The 20,316-nt window shown below is 42.8% G+C and overlaps 1 protein-coding gene across 1 annotated transcript in view; it reads right to left on the minus strand.

Annotated features, from left to right (window-relative positions):
- The window catches only part of LOC147021382 (double-stranded RNA-specific adenosine deaminase-like), a 35,919-nt gene that overhangs the window by 9,425 nt on the left and 6,178 nt on the right, over positions 1-20,316 (minus strand). Inside the window, exons 2-8 of the mRNA XM_085891286.1 lie at positions 19,017-19,448; positions 17,601-17,838; positions 17,372-17,507; positions 16,972-17,123; positions 12,869-13,019; positions 9,834-9,993; positions 9,628-9,721 (exon numbers count right to left, since the gene is read on the minus strand). Coding sequence (XP_085747412.1) covers positions 9,628-9,721; positions 9,834-9,993; positions 12,869-13,019; positions 16,972-17,123; positions 17,372-17,507; positions 17,601-17,838; positions 19,017-19,437 — 1,352 coding nt within the window. The 5' untranslated portion in view covers positions 19,438-19,448. The remainder of the gene's footprint in view (positions 1-9,627; positions 9,722-9,833; positions 9,994-12,868; positions 13,020-16,971; positions 17,124-17,371; positions 17,508-17,600; positions 17,839-19,016; positions 19,449-20,316) is intronic.

The raw sequence follows: 20,316 nt of genomic DNA on the forward strand, positions 1-20,316 counted from the left end.
AATTATGTAATACACCAGCACACAAACTACACCATACAAAAACAGTCCTGGCGAGGGTCTGCAATCTGATTGTTCTTTTTATTGTTTCCATTAACGTATCGCTGCACCGTGTGTTGGTTTACCATACAGGTATTCCTCGATTTGCGCTCATTCTATTAATGCCATCGTCAAAGTACTGAACACTTTTCTATCTACACTATATAGTTTTTGACACGGTGCAATTTCACCAAGCTACACCAAACAATTTTTATGCTGCTCCCCCACGTTGTGCATTACACCAAATAGGTTCACCACACGTGGGATGTTCCACATGTCCAGGGCAGCATCAGGTCAAGGATGTTCTGATCGGCCTCATTCACACATTGTCTGTAGTATCGAGTGGTATGTGTGACCTTCGTTGCATGCTTTTTCATGAAGCATTCTCAAAATCCTTTATCATGAAATGAAAACAACCAAGAAATACTCCAGCAGGTACTTCACACATGATGAGGAGGAAGTTTATTACAGGTGGTTACAAGTTGGTCCGTGTTGGCAGAGAGAGAGGGAGAGAAAGAGATGGTTGCAGAGGGGAAAGCAGAGTTAAAGGTACCTATGGGGGGTTTGGAGGTGTTATTTGGCTGCACCCAACAATGCATGTATTATCACCCAAATGCAACTTCTTTGCTGGATTGTTTCACTTCAGTTTTTCTTCGACAATAAAGGTTGAAAAGGGAAGGGCAAGAAGGAAGCAGAGGAAGACCAGTGAGCAGCAAGATTGCAAGTTTACAATTTAACAATAACCTACTGACATTCCATCATTTTCCCACAATATGCTTGAAGGCTTTATGCAAAATGGATGCCCTTTGAGTTTGAGATTTTGTCGAAAGTACGAATGAACCATCAAAAACAAAAGCCAATTCACATTTTAAACACAGGAAATGATTTCACTGGGATTCACATCATTGTGAAACAGTGTCTTGCCTGCGATCTTCACATGATTGTGTTGATCATCCAAGAGAATTGTCGACAAATTCACTTGCGGAATACCCTCAGCATATGGACACATTTGCTGTGCATTTGCGACCCAACTTCATTCCTCCACCGTTAAATACCATAAACTTGAAAATTTTCAAATGACTGAAATAAATAAACAAACGCATAAATAAACTAGAGGGGGAACACTCGGTGGAGTGCAAAACCTCCGCCGCCAAGACTGCTAGGTCACTCAAGTGAACCTGATATCCTATTCATTCAATTTGACGTCAACAGTGCTCACAGAGTTATAGTTTGCAACTTTCCCTTTTACTTTTAACTTTTACATACTCAATTCATTCGTCATAACTAGATTCCTTGAGACAGAAATTGATTTTACGTGGGTATATCCACCTGAAGTTCCCAAATCAGCCGCAATTATAATTTTGGCATGTTTTTTTTTGTTGGAAATCACTATTAACATGTAGAAATGCAAAAAAAAAAAAATCTGTTTTGTTTTTTTCTCTAACAATTTTTTTTTGGGGGGGGGGGTTGGAAATCACTCAAAACATGCAGAAATGCAAAAAAAAAAAATTCAAATATTTTTTCAAAATGGCCGCCATAGCGGCCATATTGGATTTTGGACCAAGTCCAAAATCTAATGGCATGATCCTTGGACCAACCTAATCCCCCCACCAGGTTTCGTCGAAATCCGTCGAGGAGTTTTTTCCGTTACACTGTTCACAAACAAACAAACAAACAAACAGAAAGGGGTGAAAACTAACTTCTGATCTTCGATGGCGGAGGTTAACTGGAGGGGGAGCACTCGGGAGAGTGCAAAACCTACGCCGCCAATACTGCTGGGTCACTCAAGTGAACCTGATATCTTGTTCATTAAATATGATGTCAACAGTGCTGACAGTTCTTTTCTCCAACATTTTTTTTTTTGGGGGGGGGGGGGGTTGGAAATCACTTAAAACATGTAGAAATGCAAAAAAAAGAAATCGAAATTTTGTTGAAAAAAAAGTTGCAAAAAGTTTTTTTTCTCTAACAAATTTTTTTTTTGGGGGGGGGTTGGATATCACTTAAAACATGTAGAAATGTAAAAAAAAAAAAATTTTTCTCTAACAATTTTTTATGGGGGGGTTGGAAATCACTTAAAACATGTAGAAATGCAAAAAAAAATTTCTCTATTTCTTTTTGGGGGGGGGGAGTTGGAAATCACTTAAACCATGTAGAAATGCAAAAAAAAAATTTTTTTTCTCAAACAATTTTTTTTTGGGGGGGGGGGGACCAAGTCCAAAATTTCATGGCATGATCCTTGGACCATACCTAACCCCCCGCACCAAGTTTCGTCGAAATCCGTCGAGGAGTTTGTCCGTAATACTGTTCACAAACAAACAAACAAACAAACACACAAGCAAACTAGAGGGGGAGCACTCGGGAGAGTGCAAAACCTCCGCCGCCAATACTGCTGGGTCACTCAAGTGAACCTTATATCTTATTTATTAAATATGTCAACAGTGCTGACAGAGTTATAGTTCTTTTCTCCAACATTTTTTTTTGGGAGGGGGGGGGGTTGGAAATCACTTAAAACATGCAGAAATGCAAAAAAAACCCCATTTTTTTCTCAAACAATTTTTTTGGGGAGGGGGGGGGACCAAGTCCAAATTTTCATGGCATGATCCTTGGACCATACCTAACCCCGCCCCCCACCAAGTTTCGTCGAAATCCGTCGAGGAGTTTTTTTTTTTTTGTATACCTTGGTCGAGGCTCGTATGAGAGCTAACACACAACTCACAGCAAGGAGGCATGAGACAAGAGGGGCGGGAGTGGAAGGGACAAAACAGTGGGGAACAGACACATTAGGTGAACTGTGGAAGGGAGAGGGATGGGGATGGGATGGGGAACATGGCGAAGAGAAGATGGACATTTCAGGGACTTTCAGGAAGGAAAGCAGGAGAAATGAAGGAAGTGGGCTTGGGTGGATTATCGGGGGTAGAAAAGATCGAGGATTTGGATGGGGGAAGATAAGAGGTGGTGGTGAACAGCTGTTTTGATAGCCTGGAGGGAAGAATGGGAAAGAATAGAGTGAGGAAGTTTATTCCAAAGGCGGGAAAAAAGAGGAATGAAAGAGTGAAGATGAGCAGTGATTCGTGATTTTGGTAGTTTTACCAGAAGGGGGTTGTTGGCGGACCTTGAGCGCCCTGTGGAAATGTGGTGGGGACAAATCGCAGAGAGAGCAGGGGGGGCAAGGCTGGAGAGGAGTCAGTACAAGACAGAAAGACCACCGACCAACCTGCAGTGATTGAGTGAGAGGCCCAAAGACTCAGCTTCATTGCGGGAGATGCCGATGATCTTAAATGCCCTGGTTTCGACAGCGTGAAGCCGAGAAAGGTGGGAGGCAGGAGCACCAGCCCAGAGGGGAGAGCAGTACTCCATCAGGCTACGGACAAAAGCTTTGTAAGTGGTCAGGAGCTCAAGAGGGCCGAGGAAGGACTTAGCACGACGGAGGATTCCCAGTCGGTGACTGGCTTTTGAGGGGAGGTTGGAAATGTGACTTTCCCAGGAAAGGTCATGGCAGATAGTGAGACCTAGAAGCTTGAAAGAAAAGACTTCTTCCAGAGGATTGTTGAGAAAGTGGATGGGGGGGGTTTTGTAAACGGTCCTTTCGAAGAGACATAGTGACAGTGTGAGATTTGTCTGGATTGAAAGACATGTTCCACGTGTTGGACCAGTTTGTGATTTTATCCAGATCTGCAGTGAGCGAAGAAGCTGCTGCTTGCCGGTCTGAGGGATGACAGATGGTACGGCAGAGGGTGGAGTCGTCGGCAAAGAGAAATAGAGGATTTTCCAGAGAGTCCGAGAGATCATTGATGAAAACCAGAAAAAGAACAGGGCCCAGAACGCTACCTTGAGGAACTCCAGCCTGCACAGGAAGAGGGGATAAAAGAACTCCATTTAGGGCCACACGTTGACTGCGACAGGAGAGGAAGTCTGCGAGCCATGAGTGGAGATGGCCTTGAATACCATGGGAAGAGAGTTTGGTGAGTAGGGCAGGGTGCCAGACTGTGTCAAAAGCACGTGATATGTCCAGGGATACGGCTCGGATTTCCTGTCTGGCATTGAGGACCTCCATCCATTGATGGGAGAGCAGAAGCAGCATGTCCAGGGTAGAGTGACCTGGTCTGAAACCAAATTGATGATTGGAAATCAAGCCATTGGAGAAGAGGAAGGATTTCATATCTGAGGCGATGATGGATTCCATCACCTTGCTGATGATTGGGAGAAGGCTGATTGGTCTGTAGTTACAGGGATCTGTTTTTGCACCTTTTTTATGCAGGGCAGTGATGTTAGCAGATTTCCAAGCAGATGGCAGATGACCTTGGGCAAATGAGAGGGTGAATAGAACAGAGAGAGGGTGAGCAAGAGCAGAAGAGCAGGCTTTGAGGACACGTGGGCTGATGCCATCTGGACCGGTTGCGGAATCTGACTCGAGGTTTGAAAGCAAGCTCTCCACCTTGTCAGGAGAAAAGGATACAGAGTCCAGGGACAGTTGGGTGCGACTGGGCAAAGTGGGTAGAGATAGAGATAGAGATGGGTTTAGGACACAAGATTTAGCTGCAAACACCGAGTTTAGACATTCAGCTTTATCACGTGTGGAATCAGCAGTGCGGCCATTTGAGGTAAGGGAGGGGATGGAGGGGGAACATACACCAGAAACAGATTTGATTAAATGCCACCAGGATTTTGAGGAGGGAGAGAGGTTTGAGAGTTCAGACTTGAGATGAGAAAGATGTTGTTTTCTGGCTCTCCTAAGGGTAGATACACACTTGTTCTGAGCTTTGTGGAAAGAACTGAGATTGCCCTCAGTTTGGTTTGCTTTCCATGAGGCAAAGGCAAGTTGTTTCAGGACAACTGCCTCGCCACAAGCTTCAGTAAACCAAGGGCGGGAGGAAGGGTAAGACAACTGAACACGAGAGGGGATAAATCTGTGCATGAGGGAGAGCAAGTTTCTTTGAAAGAATTCCCAGGATGAGTTGATGTTTGAGAAAGTAGTGATAGGAGACCAGTCTGTAAGTTTGATGGCTGCTCGGAGACCCTGCCAGTCGGCTTGAGTGAAATGCCAGACTCGACGGCGGTGAGGTGGTTCTCTGATAACAGCCAGAGAGATGTCCACTTTGACAAGGACATGGTCAGAAGAACCAATTGGAGCGAAGGAAGAGCAGCAGATATTGTCAGGGAAATTTGTCAAAATCAGATCCAGAAGAGATGGAGTACCATTGGTTGAGATCCGGGTCGGGAAGTTGACCGATTGAGTCAGTCCCAATGAGTCGCAGAAAGCTTTTGCTGAGGTGCCATGGCAGGCGAGAGAGGTACCCACACCTAGCCAACTGGCGCGATGACAATTGAAGTCACCACATAAGAGGAAGAGAGAGTTTGGATGAGAAGATAGAAGATGGTCCATGTTTTTGGATAGTGAGGTGTAGATGGAGTCATCACTGTTCGGTGGACGGTACAGTACACATATAAACATGAGGTGGGAGTGGAGGGGAAGCCGAAGCCAGAGGTATTCCTGGGGGTGTGGGGGAGTGAGAGCAGTGCATGGAGAGTGAGGAATAGAGTCTTTGATGAAGAGAGCAACACCTCCACCAGGACGAGGCTCAGGTCTGTCATACCGTAAGAGGGAGTAACCAGGGAGAGATACTTGGGAGTCAGACACGTCTTGGGAGAGGAAAGTTTCTGTTAGGCAGATAATGTCTGGTTTGTCAGTGGCAACCTGTATGGAAAGATCTGAAAGGTTTGAGCGAAGGCCCTGGATATTTGAGGTCCACACTTTTAATGAAGAGGAAGGGGAGGAGGCTTTGGGTGCAGGAGGTGGAGGGGGAGGGGGAGGGTAGGACAAGGGACGAGGGGGCAGGTAAGGAGGGTTGCTGAAGGAGTGTGGGGTATTGCAGAACAGCGAGGGGAGGGGGCCGAATGAGGAGGAGAAAAGGCTCTGTGGTGCTGGGGGAGAGGGGGACAAGAGACAAGGAAGAAGGCAGTTGAGGATTTGAGGAGGTGGAGTGAAGAGATGGAGGTGAGAGGGCAGTGGAGGGAGGCAGGTTGGTGGATGAGAGGCGGGGCAACTTTGAGAAGGAAGAGTGAGGGGGATGAAAGGTGGGAGAAAGGTGAGCGGGGAATTTTTGAGAGAGGTGAGAGGGAGGCTTGGAGGGAGAAGAGTGGGATGGTTGCTTTGAGAGTGAGAGTGAGGGGTGAGGGGGGTGAGTTGGCACTGAAGTTGGAAAAAAAGAATGTTTGATGGAAAGCGAGCATCCATGGCAAACTGTGGTTTTTAAAAGTTTTAGGTCAGAGATGCGATTTAACACAATTCTTGATGGATGCAATGAAGGCGAATTCAGAGCATGGAGAGAAGAAGCGCTGTAATAGTTGGATTTTTTAGGCAAGGAATGAAGGAAAGGTCGAAATGAGAGCAGTCTGTTAAAATAGCAGAAGAGTAGTGCATTGTGAAACAGGAAAGAGTACCACATGTGTGAGAGGAAGATGAAGCATTATAAGATCGTTTTTGTAGTTAAAAATAATGTATGAGAGAGTTCAACAGATTAGGTCATGGAAGTGTAAAAAAAAAAAAAAAAAAAAAAAAAAAAAAAAAAATCGAGGAAGAAGACGAGGAGGAAGTTAAGAGGAAGAAGAAGAAGCAGAATTGGGAGAAGGTGAGCGTGTTGTTGGGTATATATATATATATATTTTGTTGTTGTTAATATTAATATATGAGAGAGTTCAACAGATTAGGTCATGGAAGTGTTAACAAAAAAAAAAATAAAAAAAAATAAAAAAAATAAAAAAAATAAAAAAAAAAAAATCGAGGAAGAAGACGAGGAGGAAGAAGAAGAAGCAGAATCGGGAGAAGGTGAGCGTGTTGTTGTTGTTGTTGGTTATATATATATATATTTTTTGTTGTTAATATTAATATATGAGAGAGTTCAACAGATTAGGTCATGGAAGTGTAAAAAAAAAAAAAAAAAAAAAAAAAAAAAAATCGAGGAAGAAGACGAGGAGGAAGTTAAGAGGAAGAAGAAGAAGCAAATCGGGAGAAGGTGAGCGTGTTGTTGTTGTAGGGTATTTTTTTTTTGAGATAAGAAAGATTAGTTGGGAGAATGGGGGATGTTTGGAAAGTGGGGAGGATCAAAATTGAAGGTAATGGGGAGAAAAAACAAACAAACAAAAAAAAACAAAACGATCGAACACCGAGTGGAACCGGTAGGCCTCAAGCCTAGGCCTAGGCCTCAAGCACAGGTAAGAACGTCGACAAAAATACTCACAAAATAGCACGATTTTTGAAACAAAACCGAACTAGCAACACACAGTAACATGTAGGTGAGAAAATTAAACAGTTAAAACGGGACAAATAACAACCGGAAACTTAGCTTTGAGAACGTCAGCAGGGAGCCCCAAAGGAGACCTCTCGCTGCTCTCGAACCGGAACCGGAAGGGATTTATAAAAGCGATAAACTCGAGTTTGTCCGTAATACTGTTCACAAACAAACAAACAAACACACAAGCAAACTAGAGGGGGAGCACTCGGGAGAGTGCAAAACCTCCGCCGCCAATACTGCTGGGTCACTCAAGTGAACCTTATATCTTTTTCATTAAATATGATGTCAACAGTGCTGACAGAGTTATAGTTCTTTTCTCCAACATTTTTTTTTGGGGGGGGGGTTGGAAATCACTTAAAACATGTAGAAATGCAAAAAAAAAAGTTTTCTCTAACAATTTTTTGGGGGGGTTGGAAATCACTTAAAACATGCAGAAATGCAAAAAAAAAATTTTTTCTCTAACAATTTTTTTGGGGGGAGGGGGATGGAAATCACTTAAAACATGTAGAAATGCCAAAAAAAAAATGTTTTTCTCTAACAATTTTTTTTTGGGGGGGGTAATTTTTATGGGTTGGGGTTGGAAATCACTTGTCGAAATGCAAAAAAAAATTTTCTCTTTTTTTTTTTTTTTGGGGGGGGGTTGGAAATCACTTAAAACATGTAGAAATGCAAAAAAAAAACTTTTTTTCTCTAACAATTTTTTGAGGGGAGGGGGTTGGAAATCACTTAAAACATGTAAAAATGCAAAAAAAAAAAAAAAAATAGAAATTATGTTGAAAAAAGTTGCAAAATTTTTTTTTTTTTGTCTAACAATTTTTTTGTGGGGGGGTTGGAAATCACTTAAAACGTGTAGAAATGCCAAAAAATTTTCTTTTTTGGGGGGTAACAATTTTTTTGGGGTGGGGAGGGGTTGGAAATCACTTAAAACATGTAAAAATCCAAAAAAAAATTTTTCTCAAACAATTTTTTTTTGGGGGGGGGTTGTAAATCACTTAAAATATGTAGAAATGCAAAAAAATTTTCTCTAACAATTATTTTGAGAGGGGGTTGCAAATCACTTAAAACATGTAAATTTTTTTTTTCTCAAGCAATTTTTTTGGGGGGGGGGGGGGTGGAAATCACTTAAAATATGTAGAAATGCAAAAAAAAAAATTATTTTTTTGGCGGGGGGGGAACAATTTTTTTTGGGGGGGGGTGGAAATCACCTTAAAACATGTAGAAATGCAAAAAAAAATTTTCTCAATTTTTTTTTTTTTGGGGGGGGGGGTTGTAAATCACTTAAAATATGTAGAAATGCAAAAAAAATTTTCTCGAACAATTTTTTTTGGGGGGGGTGGTTGGAAATCACTTAAAACATGTAAAAATGCAAAAAAAAAAATTTTTTCTGAAGCAATTATTTGGGGGGGGGGGTTGGAAATCACTTAAAATATGTAGAAATGCAAAAAAAAATTTTCTCTAACAATTTTTTTAAAGTCCAAAATTAAACCAAGTCCAAAATTTAATGGCATGATCCTTGGACCATACCTAACCCCCCCCCACCAAGTTTCGTTTAAATCCATCGAGTTTTTCCGTAATACTGTTCACAAACAAACAAACAAACAAACAAACAGAAAGGGGTGAAAACAGTAACCTCCATTCATCTTCGAAGATGGCGGAGGTTAAAAATATATAAAACTACAAGTGAAAAGGAGGAAAAAAAATGGAGTTTTTGATCGTGGTAGTGACAGACATTTTTATAACACAAACTGGTTCGGTATAAATAGCTACATTTTCAATACTTCTGCTTGATTTCAGTATGTACTCCATTTCATGCCACATTGCCATTAAATGCCATTTCACAGGAATAAATTTATCATTACCAAAAAGGAAGGCTTACGAAAGACCTCGTTCACTCTAAAAGTCATTCTCATATTTTAAAACCTTCAATCTACTGCTCATCCAGGTCTGTACTTTATCCCCTCATATTCCGTCTGCTTTCATTTCTGCCAACTTCCATCTGATCACCGCTTCCTGGACCAACACCACCAAAAACTGCCTTCATGCCTTCGCCATAACCATTAATTTCACGCTGTGAGGCGCACAGGGCTGGCGAGGAAGTTCAACTTGGCGAGGGAGCACAGTCCTGGACGGGTCACCACTCTGAAGATCCTAATCTCTGGACGCTCATCACATTTATTCCATAAAACTGAATCTGTCATCAAAATCCCAAGGCATTCCTCCTTCATATATTGGATCCATTGTCTTTTGCCCCACCAATTAAAGCATATAATAAACGACAAAAAGAACACAAAATATGTACCGTTTGAAGGCCCTTTGTGCCAGAACTTCCGCGTGACAGTCTGCGATTCGCTCCCCTCGAAGATTAACCTCTCCTGTTTGTATACATTGACTGCCTGCACAAGGAGATCACATGTACATTCAACGTTGATAAATAAACAAAGCTTTCAAAAGCTCAAAAGAAGTCCACCTCAAAGTCAAAGGTGTGGCTCTGGCTAAATGACTCACCAACAGCCATGCTAACCACACGACCAGTATCTTCGGGCGCCGACATCATGACAACGGCGGCAAGGGCGAGCCGGCCACTTTGGTTGGCATCGACACAGGTGGCAAGCACACGGAATGTTGCCTGGCACAATGCTGCGATGCGGTTATGCAGCGAATCCGGCTAAGAGAAATGAAAATTGTTTTAGCAATGTTAGTCTGAATTTTTACAAAATGGGAGGAGCTAGGAAGGAGTGGTTGAGGGGGAGGGGGAGGGGGGATGGGGTGGGAGGAGCAAACAAAAAAAAATTTCAGAATTTTTTTTTTAACAGTTAATACAGGAATCACTCTTTCAATGCAATTAATAAAAAACCTTATACAACACAAATTATTACTAAAGCACGAGTCACATTTGCTCTACGGCTAGGATACGGTGGCCGTACCCCCCCCTGAATTGACAGAAACGTGCGGCGGTCGCAGAGTTTCTGAGGTGACCTCAGGGTGGCCGTATGGCTATCTTTTACAGGCTGTAGGGGGTTTCCGTGGAATTAGAGTGCGGAGTTATAACTTTTTTCATTTCTAGGTTGGCCGTAGCAATTCGACAAGCCGTAGCCATGACGTAGATGTTCCAACTCCATCCGAAAGATAGACATGACGTAGATGTACGTCGACCGTACGTTGGGCGTACGATGGGCTTGCATTATTCGTGTGGCTGCCGTCGGCTCTTATCAATGAAAAATGAATTTTGCCAACCCCCAAAAAATTACGGCGGCCACACTATTTCCACGGTCGCCGTAGGGTAGTCCTAAGGCGTCCCTGTGTTCAACGTACGGTGGCCTTGCGGTCTGTTTGACTACCTGCGGGCAACGCAGGGTCGACGCACGGTTCCCCTATGCCCGCCGTGCGTCCTACGTACGGCCTCCGTGGCAGTCTGCGTCGACCGTGCGCTACCGCTAGAGATCGGAGTATAGGTGTTTTCCACCAGTGTTGGGCACAAAAGCGATAATCCAATAACAGATAATTATCGAAGTTTACTTTTTTAAATCGGACTATTATCGGAAGTTAACTTCCATTTATCGTTATCGGAGCAGTTAACTTCCGATAACTCGATTTTTTAGTCCCATAATGTCCGTTAATTTTTTGTCCGATAACATTTTTATCGTTTCCGGGTCGCATTTCGCCAAACTAATTAATTATCAATGAGGAGAAAAATGTATATGATTATAGATTACAGTACTTGTTTTACAAGATAATGCTGAATCAGGCCGCCGCGTGAAGAAAAATGGAAGAAGAGGAGGAGGAGGAGGAGGAGGAGGAGGAGGAGGAGGAGGAGGAGGAGGAGGAGGAGGATGAAGAAGAAGAAGCGGAAGAAGAAGCCTTGCAATGGCGACTTCCTCAGCCATGTGGCTGCTAGGCTCTGCAGGTACTGGGTTCGGTCAAGGTTGGGAAACCCGAAAAATAAAAACACATGTGACTGCTACATTGTGTGACCGTGGAAATACTGCGGCCACCCTATAATTGCTAGTGGCCGTCAATTTTTTAGACCCGAGGGCCGCCGAGCCAAATGTGACTGAAGCATTAAGGTTAGAGGTTAAACCATTCAATGTTTAACCTTACATGGTATCAATTTGGCCAGAGAGGATCACTAAATGAAGGTTCATGGAAAAAATATTTGGAGTTCTGACTTCAGAGAAAATAATAAATCACTTGGTCAGAAAGACAACACTTTCCAAAAAAAAAAAAAGTTACTTCAATAATAAACACACAAAAACCATTCAAACGGCATGGCATACCTATTTATCATTTCTCTTGATGTGAAAACAACAAATAAGTAGATAATGATACCACCTTCACAGTGAACTGGGTGGAATAGTAAAAATAGGACCGCACGTCCTGAAGCTCACCTGGATCAGGAGCAACAGGTCTGTCAAACAATGGAAGTGCTCTATGTCCGGTGGAGAACGGGGGAGTGCTCGTCACACTCCACATGTTTCAATTTACCTGCCGATCACACCATGTCCCTTCTGGTTGAATGGCTTGTATTAGCAGGAACAATCGTATGGGTGGCAGACGGAAGGTTGTTCTTTGCAGCTCATGCGGTTTTACCGGCCCTGGCATGGGCATGGGCCCTGGCAAATCCTAGGCAGGCTTTTTTGTGCATGGGCTTTAGGAGAGGCTTCCTTTGTGGACGACACCCATGCATGCCATTCCTCTGCAGTGTACGCCATATTGTGTCACGGGAAACAGACACCTCAGTTTGGCTTTCTACTTCTTTAGCTAAGTGCAGAGAACTTGCATGGCGATTTTCTTCAGCCCTTCTCATCAGAAGACGCTCCTGTCGAGGTGTTAACTTCCGTGGACGGCCTGTACGTCTCTGTGAGATGGTTGCAGTTCCATATTTGTTAAATTGTTGTATCACTTTTGCTACCGTATTCTGCCTGATGAGTAAAGCTTTGCTGATCTTCTTGTAGCCTTCACCTTCCTTGTGTAAAGAAATTATTTTCTTTCTCAGGTCTTGTGACATTTCTCTTCCATGTGGTGCCATTGCTGACAGCATGAAATGGGAAGGGGTTTTCTTTGTTAAGCAACACCCTTTTAAAGTCAACTGTCTGCTGGACACCTGTTTAATGAATAATTAGACTCACCTGTGGTTGAATTATTGTTAATTAGAATTTTGTAGTCTAAAATTTAGCTTTGCTCCTAAGACTTTCATTGGGGTGTACTCATTTTTGCAACATGGTCTTTAATGAATTTGTTTGGAAAATTCCTTTTTTGTGTGCGCAAATTAATAAATCTTGTTTGCAATCAATGGCCCACATTTGTGGGAGTATTTTGTAGTATAGTATCCCAAAGAAAATGTGGATTCTGAAAGGAAACTAAAGATTTCCTGACAAATCTGTCGGGGTGTACTCATTTATGCTGAGCACTATATATACATACATATATACATACATACATATATATATATATATATATATATATATATATATATATATATATATATATATATATATATACATACACATAAAAGCGAGAAACAACAACAGGATGTTCCATACCCCTGCAGAAGGTGGAGGCTCGTGTTCCCCAACATGGCCCCTCGTGATTACATTCAGTGCGTTACGAGCAGCCCCCATCTTGGCTAGTCTCGTTTGAGAACTCTCATAAGAAGGGAACACCTTGTCACCCATTCGAACACGCATTGTGATGCTGGACCAGCAAACCAGGAGACAAATGAAGGGAGAGAGGGAGAGGGGCGGAGATAAAGGTGAGAAAAACCACTGCATCACATACCAAACAAATCAAAGAACCTTATCCACAAAACTTATCAAAACAATTTTCTGATGGTACAACATAAAACTACATTCAATAGATTCAAATAAAATATCAGGAGAAAAAAACAATTCACTCATAAGCGAGGTTCTTAACTACTCAACATTCATGTCACATTTAGACAAAATGTCCAACATCCTTACTTCTGTACCCAACACATTCTACTCAATCACCATCTTATCGCTTCGTACTCACTGTCAGCTGGAGTTTGTATCCTTTTGTAATCTGCTGGATACAAAATGTAAACTTCTCAACCTGGCGGAGGTATGCGCTCCACTGAGTGCTGTTCTCATTGCTTCTGATGTCAAATCTTTCCCGTTTTTAAACAACCTGATCGCTGACCATCAGTTTGGATTCCATCCCGGTCACTCAACACTGAAAACGCTTTTCCTTTCCGCCGCCTCCTCATTCAGCAAAAGTTGGTGGCTCTGAATCTCAAACAGGACCATCTCCCTGGACACATCTCAGGCATTCTAAGTCTGGCATACTGCTTTGCTTGCCAAGCCTTCTTCCTGTGCCATAGGAGGACACCTTCATTCCTGAATTACTCCATTCAAGGTCAACACATGTTAACATCAATGCAACCCCCTCCCAGTGGAGGCTGAAGTTCCCTAAGGCAGTGTGCATTGGGCCCAGTCATGATCCTCATCTATATAAATGACCTCTGATGTTCTGGAAAACCCTGTCTTACTTTTCGCAGAAGACTCGACACCATGTCCTACAGAACCCCATTCCACTGCTCAGCAGACAGCAGCTGTCTTAATCCTGGAAAATCTTAGTCTCACCCTGTTGCTCTGGAAGGATCGTCTGACAAGCCCACCTATCTATTTCCTTGGTCATCCATTTACTGTTGGATGTTCAGTCTCTTGAACTTTTAGGCCTCACAATCAGCCATGACATTTCCTGGGCCGACCACAGAGCAAAGCTGGACTCCAAAGCCAGCCACAAACTGGGAATGCTCTGTTGATCCAAGTCTTTCTTTGGAAAATTTGAACCACTCAGTTTCTGTCACTTCATCGAGTGCTGCTGTTGACTATGGGTTAGCACCCCAGCATCACATCTGTCTCTCCTGGATTCTGTAGCATCTAAAGTTCTGAAAATTATTTGAATCTCCCATGATGAGGCCGAAGCTCGAAGTCTGTTGCTTTCACATCACAGGCAGGTCGCTGGTCTCTTTTTTTTTAACCATCTCTTCTACAATATTGCTCCTTCTGCTCTGTCTTCTGACCTTTATAAACTCCATGATGCAAGCATTCGTCCAGTAACCCCTCCTGGTTAAACCTCCAAATTCCAGGCTGACTGAATGTCTCAACTAGTTTATCCCTTGCTTCTATTGATTGAACCACCTTCTCGAGACTGTTCTGGACTACTGTTCTCTCCAGGACAACCACCATGTCATCTCAATTTCTCTCCCATGATTTTTATTACTCATATTAACCTTTTCTCACCCAACATTCTTACTTGCTAGTTTTGGCATTTCCTCCCCTCATCCCTTTCCTCTTTACCTGTTCATTTCCTTGATGTTTGGCCCACTGTCAGATCTACCCCACTCTTCCATGAGCTTCGCTGCTGAAAAAAAAGAACAAAACAAAACATGGCAAGACTGGACCAAAGACAGATGGTCCAGGCTCCACTGGAATGCTGGTGTCTGAGAAGAGGAGAGGATTATAATAATAGCCCCACGTTGACTGTGAGTGGAGGAAGAAGTGTGTCAGAAGGCCAGGTATGAAGGTGGCCCTATATGCCGCATGGTGAGTTCGACAAACAGAGCAAGATGCCAGACTGTGTGATGCAAACAGGATATGTCCAGAAAAATAGGATTTGTTGAGAGTGAGGGCCTCTGACCATTGGTGAGATGAGCGGCAGCATGTTCAGAGTTGTGACTGGGACAAAATCCAATCTTATGGTGGTAGGTCAGACCCTTTTAGAAGGAGAACTTGTCAATAGCGATGATGAATTCCATGACTTTGCTTACAATTGGAAGCAAGATGACTGGTCTGAAGCTGATAGATGTTTTTCTACCCTTCTTGTGAAGAGAGTTATGTTACCTGACAGCCAAAGGAGAAGCAGGAGTAGCAGAGCAGGTTTCGAGAACAAGGGCCATTCATGCAATCTTGGCACATTGCCAAAGTAATGTGGGGCTGGAGAGTACCTTCTCCACATTCTTGGGTGAAGACACAAAGTCTAAGAGACAGTGGATGCGAGGGATAAGATGGGGACATTCAATACTTTCCCATGTAAACTCGTGCCTCGAGGTCTGGCGTTACCCTCAAAAAAGAACAAAAGACAGAGTACAAAGATTAGAACGGGTTTTAAGGGATGGTGGAATTTTTATTTTATATTTTTCAGACAAACTTTAAGAAGGGTGGATGACTGCTTTCTCTACATAAAACGCTGCATATCTAATATCACGACTACATTACCTTACACTTATTCAAATACATTCACTATGGGGGAGAAAAAAAACTAAACTATTCCATGCAATGTTAACCCCTAGAAGTTGTTTTCACAACACACACACACACACACACACACACACACACACACACACACACACACACACACACACACACACACACACACACACACACACACACACACACACACACACACACACACACACACACACACACACACACACACACACACACACACACACACACACACACACACACACAACCTTTTTGCAGGTATTGGTCTCATTTTGTTCACAGAACCTTTTGAACACCCCTTCTGTTTATGGAGTTTTGTTCCTCATTTTATATGGCTATAATCACAGTGTGAGGAAATCTGATGATACCTGAAAAACGCCAATAAATGAAACTATTCCTCAAAACAAGTCGCAAAATGGGATTTTATTTCAATACTTTCATTATTTGTTGTTTGGTAGAAATAAGTTTTTTGCACCAATGTTCTAAAGAATATGGAACATCAGAATCAGAAATGATCTTTCTTCGCCAAACTGCATTTCAAAGTTGGCCTCCAAAGCCAGTCCTTCTTTGGCACACCTGAATTCCTATACACCGACAAGTCTTTCATCTGCAGCTTGATGGAGTACTGATCTTCCCCCTGGGCTGGCTCCCCTGCCTCACAGCTTGCTTAGCTTGACGGCATGGAAACCAAGGCCTTCAAGATCATTGGAATCCACTGCTATGAATCTGAATCTATGGACCTATCACCTTCCTTACGCAGACAGGCCAGTGGCCACTTTGTCTTCGACTGTCTCCTTTCTGGTCTTGAACCCTCTGCTCTTTCTGTGCTTTGTCCCCCACAGGTTTCTGCAGGGCACACACAGTCCACCATCAACCCCTTTCTGGTGAAACGACCGAAATCCAGTTATCCAGGATCATTGCTCACCTCCACTCATTCGTTCCTCTTTCTTCCCACCTGTTGAACCAACTTCAACATTCTCTTCAATCGCATTTTTTCCTTCCAGGTCTTAAACACAGCTGTTCACCACCATCTCAGACCGTCTCAAATCCAAAACCATGATCTTTTCTACATTTGTAAGCCCATCCCTTTCAAAATACCCAGTTCTTCCTTTGTAAGAGTTTGCTTGTGCTGCCATCTTCTCCACCCCATGCATTCTCCCCACATCCCATACTATTTCTTTTTATGTTACGTCCTGATCCATTCTGTGTTCTAGCTCCTCCATGATATTGACTTTGCATTGGAAAAATAAATAAATAAAACTTGGCAATCTTGCTTTCAGGTGAAACACAGCTTAATTTTCCTTCACACCAACATGGTTGTTTGTGAGGTCAGCAAATGAACCTGAACAATGAATAACTTTAATTAGGTAAATGTGGTGCTAAGAGCTTAAACTTACCGAGGAGCGTGGCTTGGTCCATCCTGTTTCACTTTTTCCATCTCGACCTTCAGGTGATTGCGCTGCCCGTACTCCATGATCAAGCTCATTGGATGTCTAGCTCCCGGTTTCTGCAGTGATGCACGTTCAATGTCTGCCGGCTGCGGTGGGCTCTTGAAGAGAGAAGAAAAAAGTATAGACTGCCTCAGCTGGTGATCTACCTGTGATGCCAGTCCACAAATTGTGGTGGACATTATACCTTCTGAGAAAGTTACCTGCCTAACAACTCATTATCCAAAGAAAAATTAAAAAGTGAAATAAAAAAAAAGTGACATTTTAAAATGGGTAAAGAGAACAATGTAAATGTTTTCTGGCAGGCAATTTAATGAAAAACTCTGTGGAAGCAACCTGGTTAGCCTACCATATTAGGAAGGGTATCAACAGCCTGCTGCAAGGCCTTCAGGGCAGCTGTTGCACACTGCATCTTCCCCATCTTCTTAGTGGCGGAACGAACAAAAGGAAAATGATGTTCCTGGATGACTGCCTGCATCAAAAAACTACAGACCATTTGGGAGATGATTCATACAATAATTAAAAACACCAAAGGAGCTTTCAAAACAAATCTGGAAAAATTACTCAAGATGACCAACCTGGGGAGGTGCAAAGGCCCAAACTGCGCTCGTATAACATATGAAGGAGAGACACCTCGTGGTTGACAGAACTCTGAAAGCCCCATCAAATGGTTCTTGCTAAATTGCTGTTCCAGCTCTTCCTTTACTTTGGGTTTGATCTCATGAAACTGGAGTTTCCCTTTGTAGCGTTGCATGAGCAAGTCGTGTAGCGATTCCAGGTCAATCGATTGGTCCACAGGCAAATCTTCCATGCTCCCTGCCAAAACACCTTTCTGTTGTAGAAATGATCTTGAGCATTATTGTTTTGCAACGACTTGGCTTTGTCCCAAATTACTTCAATTGTAATACTCAGACAAAGGCATCAAAATAAAAACTAGAGAGGAAGTTGATGGAACACCATAGCAAATCCCCACATTTTGCACCTAAAGCAAAGTTGAAAGATGGCAAATGGTTCTGCCAGGAATGACCTAATATCTAATTTTTAGTTAAATTTTTTTTTCCATTTTGACCCTGTGACCCAAAGTCCCCACCCCCTAGGCCTAGGGTATGAAGCGGGGGTCAAATCAAAAAAAAGAAAAGTTGCATATATCATGCATCCCCCAATGCTGAATGCATACGCAAAGTTTCATTTAAAAATTGCCCAGAATTGCATTTTTTGGTATTTAACCTTTTGACCCCACCACAGGGGGGTGGGGCTAAAAATGATACTGCTCATGTACCTTCTTGTCATGTGGTGATGATAACTATCAAGTTTGGTGAATTTCTGCCAAACCGTTTAAGAGGATATAGCATGACGGATGGACAGACGGAGTACATTACAATATCCGCTCGGTTATTTTTTTTTAATCAAAAAGCATGGGGATAATAAGTGTCGACACAAAAGTTGTTCTAAAAATAAAATAAATAAACAAGCAGGTGTGTTTCAGAGAAGTGATGCCCACCACCCCCCCCCCCCCGCCACCCTTTGTACTCCAGGAATTGAGATTTCCTCAAAAGTAGTAAATCTGTAGAAGTCACTAATGGAAAGGTTAATGACAAGATGGGAAGCCAACAAAATGACAGAGGGCTGTAGTAGACCAGGGGGATTAAAAAACAAACAAACAAACAAAAAAAACAAACAAACAAACAAAAAAAACAAACAAAAAAACCGCACAGATGCACCACAGTCCGTGAAGGGGAGTGACAGGCACAAAAATAGGCTTGGGATCAATGGGGTTGGAAGAGCTTTCAAGAGTGTATGGGGGAGTGAGAGGTTGCAAACGACAGGTGTCTTGAAGGACATGAGGGAAGAACACAAAGCAAGACACAGTCGGTTCCACAGATGAAAGAAAAGTGGAATGAAGGAATGGAAGTGAGCACCACCTGTGGTCATGGGATGGGGGACCGTTTGGGGCATGTGTAAAGCTGTACATTTCTATTTTAACAGGTTCATACCTCGGAATTCTTCACTTTTCCCCTCATTCAAGGGTGTAGAGACGGGCGAGTCTTTGGAATCAGGGCCAGGTTTTTCAGATGCATCCATTTTTGGAACTTTGGTTGGAAGGTCTGCATCCTCAGGAAAATTGTTAGAGGAGCCTCTTTTGATCGAAGACTTGGCCAACCCTTCAGCCTCCGGCATGACACTCGCTAAATCAGGTTCGGTAAGGGGAACCTTGTCCATTCCATGGCGAGTCAATTTCATTTCTCCATTTTTGATCCCTATAAAGCCTTCCCTCTGAAGGCTATCCAAAGCTGCGAACACATCAGTTTGGTCTGCATTGGTACGGAATTCGATAATCTTGGCTATCTCTTTCCTTGTCGAATTGCAGTACTGCTTGAGGAGCTTGAGGATTTGTGTTTGCAGGTCCTCCTCCATGATAGAAACAGCTGCAAAAACAAACAAGCAATACAATTTTAGAAGTGCTTTACACGTACCCTCCCACACGTGTACAATTTTGCTTGGAAACGGGATGATAATGTACTCATAAACACCAACCAACATTCTTTTGCATCTCAGAAGCAAATACTTATCATGTAACCATTTTTAGCCAATTGAATTACCTTCAAGGCAAAAAACGATTTATTTGGCAAAATATGAATAAAAGTGGACAGGTGTCATAAATAAAATTCCTTCGAATAACTATTTAAGGAAACCTGTTGTAATGTCTTGCATGATGTATGGATTCTGTAGGATCGATATTTACACAGCAAAGATTACAAAGTGTGCTTTGAGGGTGCTTTATTGGTAGCATAAAAGGGTTAAGTTGCTGGGAGATTGGGTGAGCTGCGATTGGTGGCGCCTTTCCAGCCAATCACACCCGCCAAGTTCATGGGGTGCACGTTGTGCTTCCGCTCCTCGAGCTTTGATCACTTTTGCCCTCAATCCTCCGCTCCGTGCCTGTCTGCAACTCTCGAGAAACTTCCGAGGGTGGGATCCTGAAGCCTCTGGCCACCCTGATGGTACCGTGGCAGTTCCTCATTGTGTGACCCTGGTGGAGGTGCCTTGTAGGTTTTTCACATTAAGAATAAACAGCCATCAGAGAGAAGTGTTGTTATCATAGGGGTGGCAACGTTGGTCATCAAATTGAAAGGTGGAGAAGCTGCTGTCCTGATCCTAATCCATTAACATGTACAGAAGCAACACAGTGCCTAATGTTAGGGTACAGATATTTCCTCCTGGGTTGCTCTACATCAGTCAAGTCCATCCTCAGTGGTGTTATCTGCAAATTTGGTAAACCTACTCTTAACCCCACGA

This window comes from Eptatretus burgeri, chromosome 8 (genome assembly GCF_056783735.1).
Source record: "Eptatretus burgeri isolate ZD-2024b chromosome 8, Ebu_testis_v1, whole genome shotgun sequence".
NCBI classification, from domain to species: Eukaryota; Metazoa; Chordata; class Myxini; order Myxiniformes; family Myxinidae; genus Eptatretus; species Eptatretus burgeri.